The 15,224-nt window shown below is 35.3% G+C and overlaps 2 protein-coding genes across 2 annotated transcripts; one reads left to right on the top strand and one right to left on the bottom strand.

The window, feature by feature from the left end:
- LOC105179594 (trihelix transcription factor GT-2-like) lies at positions 9,028 to 12,312 on the bottom strand. Its single transcript, XM_011103236.2, has 2 exons — positions 11,672 to 12,312; positions 9,028 to 10,950 (listed from the first exon to the last, which is right to left on the bottom strand). The coding sequence occupies exons 1-2, from the start codon at positions 11,956 to 11,958 to the stop codon at positions 9,375 to 9,377; spliced, it is 1,863 nt and encodes a 620-aa protein (XP_011101538.1). The 5' UTR covers positions 11,959 to 12,312; the 3' UTR covers positions 9,028 to 9,374.
- Positions 13,573 to 14,987, top strand: LOC110011597. Its single transcript, XM_020692047.1, has 2 exons — positions 13,573 to 14,431; positions 14,752 to 14,987. The coding sequence occupies exons 1-2, from the start codon at positions 13,576 to 13,578 to the stop codon at positions 14,763 to 14,765; spliced, it is 870 nt and encodes a 289-aa protein (XP_020547706.1). The 5' UTR covers positions 13,573 to 13,575; the 3' UTR covers positions 14,766 to 14,987.

The following is a 15,224-nucleotide window of genomic DNA, read 5'->3' as shown; positions in this document are numbered from 1 at the left end:
TCTCCTTCCATTAAAGCAATGGTCAGTTATTTAACAGAGCATGTACAAATTAATTATGTGCTCCCATTGTTAAATATTTAATGCAATTTGTAGTTCGGACTAAAATTGCAAGTTTTGTGACTTATGGGACTAAATCTGATGAGTTTTAAAATAATGAGATCAAAATTGTAAAAAGTGTAAGTTGTGGGACGTAAATTGCAAATTTTTCAAATTTTATAAGTTGGTTTTTATCTTTTAAAATTTATAAGATGTTCAATTTTATTTTATAACTAAATATTTAAAATATTTGAATAAAATAAACTTATAAGATGTTATTAATGGTGAATTTGTAATTAAACTGATCAAAAATTTAAGGAGCTTGTTGAAACTTTTTTTAAAAAAAAACCTTAGAAACGCTTTATAAAAAAAATTATAAGATTCCAACTTCATATTTTTGGATTCTATATTTGTATAAGTTCATTTTCTGAAAATTTTACCAATATCTTGTGACTAAAACATTTAATAAGATATTTAAAAAAAAAACATATATATAAATTAATCACCTAAATAGCTTCTAAAATTTAAATTTACTAGTTATTAAGTAGTGATTAATTCTTGAGTGCAGGAGGAGGAGTGATATGGTCGTACCCACTGCACAAAGCCTTGATTGAAGAGACACAACTTCATTGCCATAATTCCCTCCAATTATTGATACGAATCTTTCTATTTTTAAGGATGTCCACAATAAATATCTAGGTCAGACAGACATGGATGACTCGGTATGCACTTCTGCACCAATGGTAAGTCGTACCGAGTTTGATTGGATCTAAATTAATTGTATGATAAGTGAAATATATTTGCGTTTGAAAGTGATCGCTAGTATATTACATTTGCTTTGAGATTGATTTGATTTTATAAAAATCTGATTTGAATAAAAAGTTTTCAAGATCAATAGACACATATAATTTGATTTATCCTCTCTCTTTCTTCAAATTCTTTTTTATCTCACTTTGGTTCAAACTTATGTTAGATATATGGTGCCTCCAAAAACATAATTAACCGTTCTTGCCACTAGTTAGTTAAAACCAAATAAAAATTATTACATCATGGGCTCGTCACTAATCTTACGCTATAAAACAGTTAAGTAATTACCTAGATAAAGATCGTTCCGCACAAATGATGCATAAATTGAGACGTTGCTTGTTGTTGTCATAACTGTGCACTTCATCATATCATAATTATATACAGTTTGTCATGAAATCCACTATATTATGTGCTGCATTACACATTGAAGTTCTGTACAACATGTGCTGAATTCCTCAACAGGAGTTGTAGCATTTGGAGGTCGCTATTACCACAGAGAAATGGATAGGAACAGTGGTAATGTCGAAGTCGTACTATGCAAAGTGTTGTGGAACTTATCCTGAATTCTGAGAACAATATGCAATGATGGGCAGACATGTTCGTCGACGTCGGACATGTGGAATTATTTGTTATTGCTGAAAACATTTTGATGAGAATCTCATAAGAAAGAGAAGATTAAGAAGGCTTTACCAGTTGGTCGCACGATAGGTAAGTGTAAAAGAACATCTACAAGGTCGCATGCCAAGGTCGTCGAATCATATGTGGTATATTGTAGCTTGATGACGTCTCAATCGGACCAAGCGGACCCGGATCCGACCCACAATACTCCTCGGACAGGTATCCATTAGAGAAACAGCTTAGTCATTGCATGAGTAAACATGAAGGTGACACATGTTCCAAAGGTGGGCCACCACCTCCATTATCTATAAATACTCCAGTCCACAGAGAGGGAAGGTACACATTCCACACACATCACTCACTTATTTAGATCGCAGCATTTTTCCTTCGACCCAAGTGTCTTACTTAAGTATTGGAGTATCGTTGTCGGGACGAACCCGATTAGCTTTTTATTTTATTTCCAGATAACAGATCCGAATCGATGACGTAGAAAGATCGGGATTGTTGATCGTGATCAAACGTGATCGAGACGGATCACATTTCTATTGTTGGGTGAGGAATTGAAGTAGGTGTTCCGGGAGACCAGCCGTCGATCAATTTTCCCACGTTCAAGCTCTGATGTGCTGTTCTTATGCTTGTGTCGCGTGTGGGCTTCATTGTCTGAATATAGAAACGTTTTCCCTTTGGGAAAATATTCCTTGTGGTGGGAACATCATGAAAGGCGGATGAAATTTTGTCGATCTTCACCCACTATTTTATTTGAAGGGGATTATCTATTACAAGGATTTTTTAAGACAAAAAATAAACAAAAGTATATATTTGGCCTCTGATAAATTAATTAAGATAAATATGAATTTTCGTTCAATTATTTTATATATTAGCAAATTCAGTAAGTTTTGACTAATCGAATGATCTATATTTATTAAATAAAAATAAATGTAAAAAATATTAGATGTAATTTTCATTCTATAGTTGTTAGTATAATGACATCAAATCCCATTGGGTGATGATATATTCACCCTTTTTATTTATGTGAATCATTCATTTATTAAAAATAAAAATGAGCAATAGTGAAATTAGGACAGGAGTATTTAACTTTCGTTACTACAAATGGATTGGGAGAGCAAAAGAGGGCCGTACTATTTCCTCATATTTGCACGTCCCAATATGTCTGAAACCAGAGTGGGAAACATGGGTTGACAACAAAACCATCAAACATTATTGTATAAAGCACTAAATTTTAGGTTACCCTACCATAAAACCCTCGTACTCTTATTGTGAGTCAAATGTTTATGGAAATTAATTCTATTCTTTTGCATCTTCAATTTTAAAATACAGTATAGTCCGTAAATCATAATTCTAAGGTATGTATATCTACATTTCCAACATTTATTATCGTAATATATGTATCACTAATTATTTATGATAATAATTATATACACATTTTTTTTTGTAGTATACAATACTTACTTAAATATTGTCAATATTAAAATCCTAAAAATCATTGTAATGACCGAATATTTTTATGTCAATTAGAATTTATGTATCTTTTTTAATTTAATCAATAACACTTATATTATGAATTTTAATTATCAACATTAGATGACATACCTAACCAACTGCTATTATATTAAAAGTAGTTAATCAATACATATAATTAGTGATAATTTAATTTAGTATCATCTAATATTTTTATCGCCAATATATATATATATATATATTATGAATTTTAATTATCAACATTAGATGACATACCTAACCAACTGCTATTATATTAAAAGTAGTTAATCAATACATATAATTAGTGATAATTTAATTTAGTATCATCTAATATTTTTATCGCCAATATATATATATATATATATTTTTTCGATAGCGACAAAAATCTAATTAGTACGTTGTTGAATTTCATACACCCTAAAATCATTTTTATTTTAATACTACTCGATCAAAATCCTTGAATTTTGAACTCTAGCACTAGTGTTGCTTTCCTAAGGTGCCCAAAATGCATGTAAGCTTCATTACATGAGTGCGCAAGGGAAAACTAATTACAGCAATGAAGACTTGTTTTTATAGCCTTAGTTTCCTATCGGATGACAAAATGTGCCCCTCAGAACTCGTGTCGGTGATCTGTAATATATACGCCCCCTTAAATGCGAAAAGAGTTGATGAAGATCCCCAAGGAGTCCTGCTGATTGGGGATCTTGAATGGATAAACCTCTTTAGGGATAAGATTTCGAATTTTCAAAAGGGTTGTTGAGACACGAGGGTAATTCTCACACATCTCCTCATTTCTTTACAGTTAACATAGTTAACTTCCTTTCCTCATGGATGAATGATCTTCTGCCATTTGCTACCAACTTGACAACCAAACTTGTGAGGTGCGTAGTCCCTGATGGGCCAACGGGCCTTTACTACGGGCAATATTTCTTCATGTCCGCGGGCCCCTATGCTAGCTTCTTGGAGGTCTTCCCCTTCAGTGTTGCACCTTCAGGGGCTTCTTCTTGATAGTGCATTTTTTAACATTATTATCAAAATATTCAACTCAAATACTAACTTAATATATTAATCTTTTTAAATGAATCAACATTTTTAAAATAATTAAAAATAAAATACTATCAATAAAGTCACCAACTCATCCATAGAACTCGAACTATATGGTTGCATAAGCTCATCCTTACCATTCAGATAACACCTTGTTAGGGCATGATTTGATGCTTGAAAGCGATTAATCGTAAAAGTGAGCTCCACTAGGAGGCAAATATCAAGATTTACGGAGGCCAAGAAAGGGTTAATTAAATTCTGGCATCTCATGATTGAAATTAAGATTGTGTTCGACAGACTGGCTATGCATTAATGTACTGGTGTTAATTAGTCTGATTATATAACAATTTATTTTTCATTAATTTTTTTATATAAATATATTAATTATATTTCAAAAAAATTAGGTGTTATTTCTGATTTTTTGTTTTCTTTTATCTAAATATAACAATTTATTTTATTAAATATTTTAAAGATAATTACACTCTCCTCTCCTGAAATTTTGAGTAATTACACATACACCCCTTATGACTTTTGAAATTATATCTAGCACCTCTAAGGTTTGCTTCCGTCTAACAAATAAATCATCCATTAGATAAAATTCACTAAATTTGTTGATATTAACAAAAAAAACACTGAATGAAAATTGTTATTTTTCATCGATTAACTTATTATTATTTTATTGCAGGTCAATAAAATTTTTTTCCGACTAAACTACCTTTATAACGGTGAAAATATACCTTTTCGGTTAATTTTGGCCAAAGGAGGAACTTATTTGTTAGACTGAAGCAAATTTCAGGGGTGCTAGATATAATTTTTTAATCTATAGGGGTTCTACGTGGAATTATAATAAACTTCAGGAGAGGGGTGTAATTATCCCATTATTTTATATCTTTACATTTTTAAGAATATATAAATTCTTATATTTTAAAAAAATAGGTGTTACTTTTTTTTTTTTTTTGGTTTAATCAAATATAGAGCGAGGAATTTTGAGTATGTAGTGGAAACATTTGTGGGTATTTCTTTAATTCAAACAATGATCGAAATAAGGTTTTATGCCACATAAGTCATAAACGCCTTCAAGGGCGTGGCGGAATAAACACATTTTTTAGGGCTAAAATCGTCTAAATAGTACCCAACTTCGGTTTCAGCGGCCCGATCCACAATCAATTGGGCACGGTTATTAAAGTCGGACCTATCGGCAAGATCATGGATCTACAGCGTTCGTTAGGTACCCCGGCCCGGTCCTATTATTTTTAATATTTTTTTTTATTGTTAGTTGTGTAGCAACGTTGTTTCTAGTACATACAATAAATGATCTTTCATACTTTAAAATATATATAATAAGAACATAATGTTATAAACCGAACACATCTCATTTCAAGAAAAATACAAACAAAAACCAACTTAAAAGTATTACAGACACAACAAAAAAACAGGTATCATGGTGTCACATACCGCTATTTATGATAAAATAACATCCCAGCAGATTTTATAATATTATCTGCATATTTAATTACCCTCCAAATTGCGTGCTGGTGCTAAATTTCTGGTCCGTCCAAGATAATTGGTACCGAATTGGGGCCTGGATACTTTGATTGAATGGGCCTAGCCGAGTTGATTTGCTCCCTCCATGTCCCGTTATACAAGTTCATTTTGATTCGCCAATAATAGCCCTAAAACTAAAAGCAATGCAATAGGTTCAACAAATAATATTGTATTTGAACTGATGAATTTCAAATTTATTTGGATGATTTAATACTACCAAGAATTTCTCAAGTCCTTTAATTTTATTTTGAACTATATTTCATAACATGGCGATGGATTTCAAAGCCGTTTAATATGTAGTCATTTGTAATACTTTCTTCAAATATATTTTTTCTCAAATTCAAATCATTCCATCCAATCATAGCTTAATATTACATTTTTTTCTAAAAACAAATGAGTGATACAAGTCTCTATCTATAATTTGGCATAATTACGAATACTCCCTCATTAGTGAAAAATTCAAACCCTACTCAAATGAAAATATATATAGCCCCTGGACGATCATGCGAAATTACTACTTTACCCTTACTGACTTTTTTGTAGATAAAATAAATAACCCATAAAATATATTATTCTATTAAAATTTTCAAAAAGAATATATAAAATAGCAATTCATAATTCAAACAAGTATTTTGGCTCATTCACCACAGGCATTAAATAAAAACTAACAGAATGGACTTATTGTTAGACAAACATTAAAATTAAGAAGATATTTATAATTTATTAAAAAATGATGAAATATTTATAATTATGTAAATTTTAATAAAACAAAAGATCAAACATACCAATAAATGTAATAGACAATAAGTTGAGGATAGATGGGAGGTACACATTCCAATACCAATACCAATAGCAATATCTACGACTGTAAACCGTTATACATATCTGAATAGTCTGCTCTAAGAAAAGCAGACACATTCAGTTATGTACTTCACTTATTGCTCCTATTTTAATGCCCTCTGCGTTTCATATTCAGTAAATAACAGAAATCAACAGAAAAAGTATAATTGAAACATTAATTTGTTTATTTATTTTACTTTTGTATATGTAATTTATGATTTTTATTTAATTTTTTGTTTTATAAGTTAGGAGGGAATGTGATAGTAACAGGACATCTTTCATTAATGTCGTATGCTTATGTACTCTATGATATTTTCCGTTTACCCCAACATATATATTGAAATTATTTTATTTTTACCTACGATCTTCACCACTCAATTATTGGGTCCACATGTGAACAAATTGACAAAAATAATTTTGGCATTCATAAAGTGAAATGATATCGACTAAGTGCACGACATATATCCGAAAACCCTAAAATTATATATGATTTTCTTGAAGAAAAAACTATGGCCTTTTCTTTATAATTATTATCCAAAAAAAGAAAGGATAATTTTGATATTGATGTCAAACAAATATGAAATATCTCTTGTGTGATTTGCCTACAAAGCCCTTCTCTCCCACCACCATAATTATATATGTTCCCTTTCCCCTTCAACAATGTAATAATTACATATACATATAATTCAGTCAACATTTTTGCCAGAAATATTAATAAATAATAATATCAATAACATGATAGATATTATAATTCTACCTAAAATTTATCAATATAAAAATATCATTGTTATAAGTTATTCTGCAACAAAAATTAAGAATTTGATTACTACTGTTTACCTAATTAGATAACATTCCAACTTTACACTGATTTTGTTATAAGGGATAATGATATGATTTTATCAGTATTTCCACCTTAAACTAAGACATCGATCATGAATACTTTACACTGATTTCAGTCACTATTTTCGATTTCGACAGTATAATGTATGTTTTGGACATGATTAGCAATAATTATTTAACTTGAAGGGATGGATCGATCCAAGCAACTACATCTTTCAGACACTTCACGTGGGAAAACATTGTACGTACGACATTGTTATATTTATTGCACTTGCCATAACGTCTCAATCCCAATATTTAAGCTTGTAATTAGAAAGGACTTTACAAACTTAATAAAGCTTTAATCTTGAATTAAAATTAATTGAAGTAGTACTCAAATGATTACATGCTAATTAATTTGATTTTTCTTATTGTAATGTAATTAGGGTTTGATGTGCAAGATCATATATATATTGGCATGTTAATCACTTTTTAGACATGCAATTAATTCAAAAATAATATTCTGATTACTTAAATCGCATCTAAATATAAATTTGACCTTTTCCACTCATTGTTGATCAGTCCTTACTCAAATCCTATCATCAAAAGTCAACCTTTCCTACACCCACCATTGGCACCATGTCTCATTATATGTGTGAAGGATGATAATAAGAGCAAGAAAGACAAAGAAGACGACCAAGGAAATTTTCAACTTAAAGAAATTTTATTTTAGTGATTAGGGATTAAATTTATGTAAGTTAAAATTTAATTGTGATTATTCATTTTTTCATGTACAATTAAAATTAATGAACCTATTTTATTTTATTTTTTCCAGTTGAATCTTTTACTTCAAATATTGTTGAATCTTCGTCTATTTCAATTAATATATAGAAACCTACGTACAGATCATGTTATTTTGTATACATGAGGTGTATATGTTGAATGAACTAAAAAAAATACAATAAAATTTGACATAAAAAATATCCCATCTTAAGTTTTTTTTGTTCAAAGTCACGGATTAGGGTTAAAATTTTGTGTAAATAGATAAACGTTAAACCCTAATCCATTAATTAATGTTCTTGTGCGAAATTAAAAGAACATTAATGTAATTAGACATGCAAATTTCTAAGCTGAAAGAATAAAAGATTTGAGGCTCCATTAATTAATTACCTTATTTGACCTAAGAAGGAATTTGATTAGTTGAATACTGTTTTCTCTTGATGACAATAATTGTATATATGTGTAAGAGCAAAATCCAAGAACCAATTAAGGATCCATCTTGGTTTTTTTCTTGTCAAGTCCATTTAGTATTAAATTGGATTTTTTTTTTATTCCATCTTCTACTTTACTCAATATATACACGTTACGAATATAATTTTTTTTAAATAAAATATCATTTTTATATACGCAGCATATGTAGATTAAATAAAGTAGAGGATAGAATTGGATTTGCAATCCGCATTTAGTACACAAATCTAGTTATTCAAAATTAGGGTTTTCATCCGGTTTAGACATATAGTTTGTTAATCCCACAAGTTTAACATGTACCTGAAAAACCGGACAATTAATTAATGTAGGAAAATTAACCATAAATTTAATTAATTGTCGACAAACATTAAACAATTCTTTACTCATTCCAAAAAAGAAAAGAAAATATAAGAAAAGAAAGAAACATAAAATCCATAGTTTTTACAGTTACACTCCAACTCCATGCAAGAAGAAAAATAACCTTAAATAAAAGAAAAAAAAAAAGTAGAATTACTATCTCCCTTATTAGTTCTTTGGATTGAAAAGCTGTCTGTCCGGCCCCCTTCCCTCAATTTATTTATTCCCGAAATAATAAATAAATTATAAAAATAAAAACTTAGGTAAATTAAAGCTAATTAATTTAAATCCTGTAATTACCTTAACACCTGCCCTATAATTCAAAGATTTAACTGTGTTTCAAACTTTTTCACCGCCGCCCCAACCCCATCTGATTGCCCACCCGTTTACTGACCCACTTATCTTCTCCGCTCCCCTCTGACACCTTCTGCAATTCTGCCCCACCTCCGTCTTCTTCGCCCACTTGCCCGCATTTTTAACATCGATCTCCGCCTCTCCACATTTCTCTCTCTTCATCTCTCACTAGACAGCAGTTGCAGTTGCAGCTGCAGCTCTTTGATTCACTCCGCCGTGTTCGTCACTGAAGATGGCTGCTTGTTTGTTATTATCTCGTAGCCCCCTCCTTCGTCTTCGTCCTCGTCGTCCTCATCATCGTCCTCCTCGTGATCGTTGTTCCCGCTCTCGTTGTCGTGATGATCTGGATCATGCATTGCAGAATTCTGCTCCGGGAGTGGCCATTGCTGCTCGGGCCGGGCCATTATGGGCACCATTGGGTTCTCGGGCTTCATCGTGAATCCGGGATTAAATGAGGGGACATCGTTTCTGGCCCTTTCTTTGTAAATGGCATCAAGCTGGTGGAAATATGGGCATGTCTTGGAGTCTTCGGGTCTCTTCTTGTTGCTTTCCTTTACTTTCTTGAAGTACTTGTTGATGTTCTCCCATTTCTCTTTGCATCGCTTTGCACTTCTGTTGTAGCCGAGCTTGCCCATGGCCGCCGAGATCTCCTCCCAGAGGGGGCCCTTTGGTCCATTATCTTGGTACTTGAGATCAAGGCTCGTTCGGAGATTGATCAGGGCTTGAACTTCTGCCTTGGGCCATCGTGAAGAGCTCGCCGGCATTAAATTATCGCCACCGTTGTCTGTTTTTGAAAGGTCCAGGATTTTGTTTGGGGTTACCGTAACTACCGACGGGGCAGAAGCAGGTTGTGCTGGTGGCTCCGGTGGCGGTGGGAATGTGGATTGTTGCGGCAGTGGAGGAGGTGGTGGTGTTGGCGTTGGAGATTGTCTCGCTGGCTGGGGATTTTGCGGCGGCGCTTGTGCCTGCATTGGCGGCGCTCCCGGCGGTGCATTATTATTACTGATTGGGATTTGCAAGTTGTGTTGGTCTGTTACCTTCTGCAAGAATGCAATCACCGCCGCGTCTTTGGCCGCAGCCATCGATCTCTCCTGGACCAAAAGCTCGTGCTCTCGGTTCATTCTCGCCATTTCTTGCACTCTCCAGGCCTCCTCTCTAGCCATACGATCCCGCTCGCGTTTCTCCAGTGTGTCCAAGAACTTCCTTTGCAACTCCTCCTGCTTCTGAATTACGTCTTTCATCAGCCTTTCGAAGTAATCCTTCCATTTTCTCTTTCTACCTCTTCGCCTTTGTATATCCTCATCTGACGATGTGGAAGAAGAAGTAGAATTCGACAGCAGGCTCATCGATATGTGATGATAAGAGGGTTGAAAGTTGTGGCTTTGAGGAGGAACTGCTGTTGCCGGAGGCTGCTGTAATGGTGGGAATGGAGAAGAATTCACTTGATTGGTGCCAGTTTGCGGTGTAGTGCTTGGGGGCAACATTCTCAAAGGGGTTGGACTAGTTGATGAAACAGTAACATTTGATGGCAATGCTAAATTAGCAGCATTTGCTGGCGCCGCCATTGGGATGGTGGCGGGAGGCTGAGGGCGCGGTGGCGGAGGCGTGAAGGCATTCGGAGGGGTATTTTCAAGAGCCTCTAATTGATCAAAAAATCGATAAGTCTTGCCGTCGGGTTTTGATGATCGGCCATCTTTTGTTCTTTTATGGTACTTGTACACATTCTCAAATTTCTCTTTGCACTTCTTGGCGCTTCGTTGAAATCCAAGCTCCGCCATTTTCCTGACAACAACAGTTGGAGAAATAAAAACAACTCCACTTGTGTTCTTCTCATTACATCTTGAAATAAAGCAAATTGAACCCGGATCGATGGAGATGAAACACATAAAATAAACATATGGAATTAACTGCACTGATTCAAACAGCTCTAACTAGGCCATAAAACAAGCAAACAATTCAAAGGGGTGGGGAAATATTGTTCAAACAGACAATTTTCCGATGGTCCCAAAAACATATGTTGGTCCCAGAACTTCTCTCTCTTTTTGTGGAAACATTATTTCTCCCGTTAGCAAATCGTATTCGGGGATATAAAATTGAAGACGAAAAGCTAAAAACGTTGAAGAAGAAGAGAGAGATGAATTCAGGTTGAAGAAAAGAATTGATAAACATCGGACTCTTTTTTGGCCATAATTAGCAACAAAGTGCCAAAAATAAACCAAAACTGAAAGGCGAAAACCCGGAATATAAATTCCACGAAAGCTGCTGATTTCTTGTGAAATGAAGTGAAAGACAAAACCCTTTTAATCAAAAAGCAATAATTCAATGAAATTTTTGATCCACAGATACTTTTGAACAGAAAATTCAAGAAATCTTGAATCTGTATGTGATCGGTTGTGCAGTGAGTCGAAGTCTGCTACACCTAGCAGTGCGTGTAATTGTGTACGTGTGCATCTGTCTCTGTACACACAGAAATACCATAAATGAAAACTTCATTCAATCTTACCTGGAAACTTCTTCCCATAATGGACCCTTGAGATTTGAGTCCCTAAACGCAACATCCATATCAGAACGAATCTTCAGTAAAGCCAACGTTTCCTGCCTCGGCCATCGGTTTCCACCGCCCCCACTTCTCTCACTTTCTTCCACACCGCTCCCCGGAATTATCGAGCTGGACCCTCCAACCTCACTGCTCCCACCACTGCCACCGCCGCTCTCGTGGGTCTCCGCCGCCGCACCAGCAGCAGCTCCGTCCCCAGAGCTGCCCATGAGGCCTGAAACACCAAGCATCATGTACAAGATCACCACTCTTTTTCCCAACTAGCTAAGCCCACAACTCCCTGCCAATTACCAGCTGCAAAAAAAATAAAAATATATATCAAGAAAGATGGGTGAATTCTGTGGGTTTTTATGAAGATGGGGAGGCGTGGTGAATTTATTAAATTTATTTCGGTGGGATCTGCCTGTCAATCTCACACTCCCTCAAATTATAATTTTTAATGAAGGGACTCAGTTATTTTTCTTTTTCCTTTTCAGCTGAGGAATCTTTTAGCATTTTTCGCTTCCCTTCTCTCTCTCTCTCTCTCTTTTTCTATAGAGCTGGCGCCTTCAAATTAGGGTCACTAATAATTCTCTCACACCACCAACATAAAAAAGAAAAAATATCTCCCACATGCAAGCACCACATTAATTTCCTACATATACGCGTAATATATCTCTGTATTTTCATACATGTACATATATCTTTTATACATACAATATTATCTGTGTATAATACATAAAAAATTGAGACGGGTGAGCTGAGCAGGTGCGGATAGCGACGACGGTGATAATAAGTTGGTTTTTGTCTGTCCAGCTAAAAATAGTTAAAAGCCGGGCCATGTAGGTCACCTTTGCTTTTTGGGCGTTTTGGATTTCAGTGGCTAATTTGGCTTTTTACACTTGTGGCCATCTTGAAATTATCAAATTACCCCTCACTCACATCACATGTATGTAACCATTGACCTTTTTAATCATCTTTGCCCTTTTTTTTATTTTTATTTTTTATTATTCACATGATCAGATCATTATCGGGGATTTGCTTGTGCAGACGGGATTTCATTTGCGTGATTTGACCGTTATTGTTGAATTTAGCTCAAGTTCCACCATCCTCTTCACTGACTGCAACCTCATCTTCTAGCTCTGTTTCTACTGCTCTGTTTCTGCAATAAGGAGGAAATCGTGTTTCTCTTGGTCACGTTTTTATTAGTTACATTTTACACTTTCATTAGTTAGCATTAATAGCTTAGGTGGCAGCTGGTTTGTTTTTCTGTTTTCAATTTGTTACACAGTTATAGCTTTGTATCTGTATTTAAGCTGAGACTATATCGGTTCTTGTTTGAATGAATGAACCAGATTTTCAGTCCTCCATTTTTCCTTGCTCTGTGTCTCTGTATTCATGGAGTTTATATTTGATTTTATCATGGTATCAGAGCCATCATCTTGATGGTCTCTGCATACAAAGTTTGCTGATCAATTTCACTCTGTTGAGTCTTACACTTGATGAGAATGGCGAGCTCATCGACTGATACATCTAGCTTTTCTTCTACAACAACTGGAGCTGGAAATGATCACATGGTGATGGTTTCTGCCCCATTCAATGGGAACAATTGGCTATCATGGAGTAGATCGGTAAGGATGGCTTTAGAAGGCAAAGACAAGTTGGCATTTATCGACGGCACAGGCCTGCAGCCTGCGATTGGAACTCCTCAACACAGACAGTGGAGGACTACGAACTGTATGGTGCGAACATGGATTCTGAAAGATCGGTAAGCTTTAGAAGGCAAAGACAAGTTGGCATTTATCGACGGCACAGGCCTGCAGCCTGCGATTGGAACTCCTCTCCTCAAACAGTGGAGGACTACGAACTGTATGGTGCGAACATGGATTCTGAACACCATCTCCAAAGACTTGGTAAACGCATACTTGTATGCAAGCTCTTCCAGAGATCTCTGGCTGGAGCTTGAAGCTCGGTACGGTGAGTGCGATGGTACTCTGCTCTATAAGTTGCAACGCGAAATTAGTTCTATTTCACAAGGCAATATGAGTGTAACTAGTTACTACACAAAATTGAAACAACTTTGGGATGAATTGTTATGTCTTATGCCACCAGCCATGTGTTCATGTGGCCTTTGTATATGTGGATGCAACAAAATCAAAGCGGAACAAAACGATGCGAGTCAGCTGATGCAATTTTTGATGGGTTTGAATGATTCCTACGACAATATTCGTAGTCAGATCTTAGTTCTAGAACCTCTTCCCCTTGTCAATAAGGCGTATTCTATGGTGCTACGGGTTGAGAGACAAAGGATGGTGAATTCAGAATATTCTGATATAGGAGAAGGTTCGGCCATGAAAGCATATGAGCAAAGGTACTCTGCACCTAACATAGGATCTCGACAATTCATGCGACGCAAGGGACCTATAGATAAACGCAATCTCCTTTGCGAACACTGCAATAAAACTGGACACAACAAGGAAAATTGCTTCAGACTTCACGGCTTTCCTGATTGGTATAAGGAGCTACACGAATCGCGAAGAAAACACGGCAGTGCAGGAAGAGCATATGCAGCAACCAGTGGAGAAGGTAGTGGATTGGATAAACCTGGGAATTCTGACGCTAATAACACCTTGATGTCAGAATTGCTAGAGGCATTACGAATGGTCCAACACAAAGTACCTCAGGATCCTATCAATGTGCATTTTGCCCAAGTAGATGAAATGGCAGGTATGGCTTTGGATCATTTCAGTTCTGTAGATTGTGACACTAACTCTTGGATTGTAGACACGGGAGCTACAAGTCACATGAGTGGGAATGTAAAGCTATTCCAATCCCTCACTACTCTTACAAACTCCAAACAAATACGCCTACCTGACAATAGCATTATTCTAGCAACACATAAGGGTGATATCCGGCTATGTGCTAACCTCATGCTTACTAATGTGTTGTTTGTTCCTCATTTTGCCCACAATCTTCTTTCTGTATCTCAATTTTGCAACTCTCATCAAGTGAAATTCTCATTTCTTGGTTCCTTTTGTATGATGCAGGACCTGAAAACTAATCGCATTTTGGCTTTAGGCAAGCAACATAGGCAACTTTATCACTTGGGAAGAAAATCATTTGTTGCTGCTTCTGTCTATTCTGATTCTCATGCTTTACTGTCCTCATCTGTTGATGATTTTTCTCTATGGCACCAAAGGCTAGGACATTGCTCTCGTGATGTAATGAAACACATAGATTCTTTACATATTCCTGCACCACATAAAGATCATATTTGTAGCATATGTCCTTTAGCTAAACAAACTCGTCTTCCATTTAGTATCAGTAATTCGTGTACTCATTCCTGCTTTGATCTCATACATCTTGCACATATACGCCCCAGCAAAACGGGGTAGTTGAACGTAAGCATAGACACCTTTTGCAAGTAGCTCGGGCATTGATGTTTCAGTCTCACCTTCCTAGTCGTTTTTGGGGGGATTCCATTCTAACGGCTACTCACATCATAAACAAGCTTCCTACT

Source organism: Sesamum indicum, linkage group LG2 (genome assembly GCF_000512975.1).
Source record: "Sesamum indicum cultivar Zhongzhi No. 13 linkage group LG2, S_indicum_v1.0, whole genome shotgun sequence".
Lineage (NCBI taxonomy): Eukaryota > Viridiplantae > Streptophyta > Magnoliopsida > Lamiales > Pedaliaceae > Sesamum > Sesamum indicum.
Note: the sequence above shows the minus strand (reverse complement) of the source record. Positions and strands in the feature narration are given on the sequence as shown.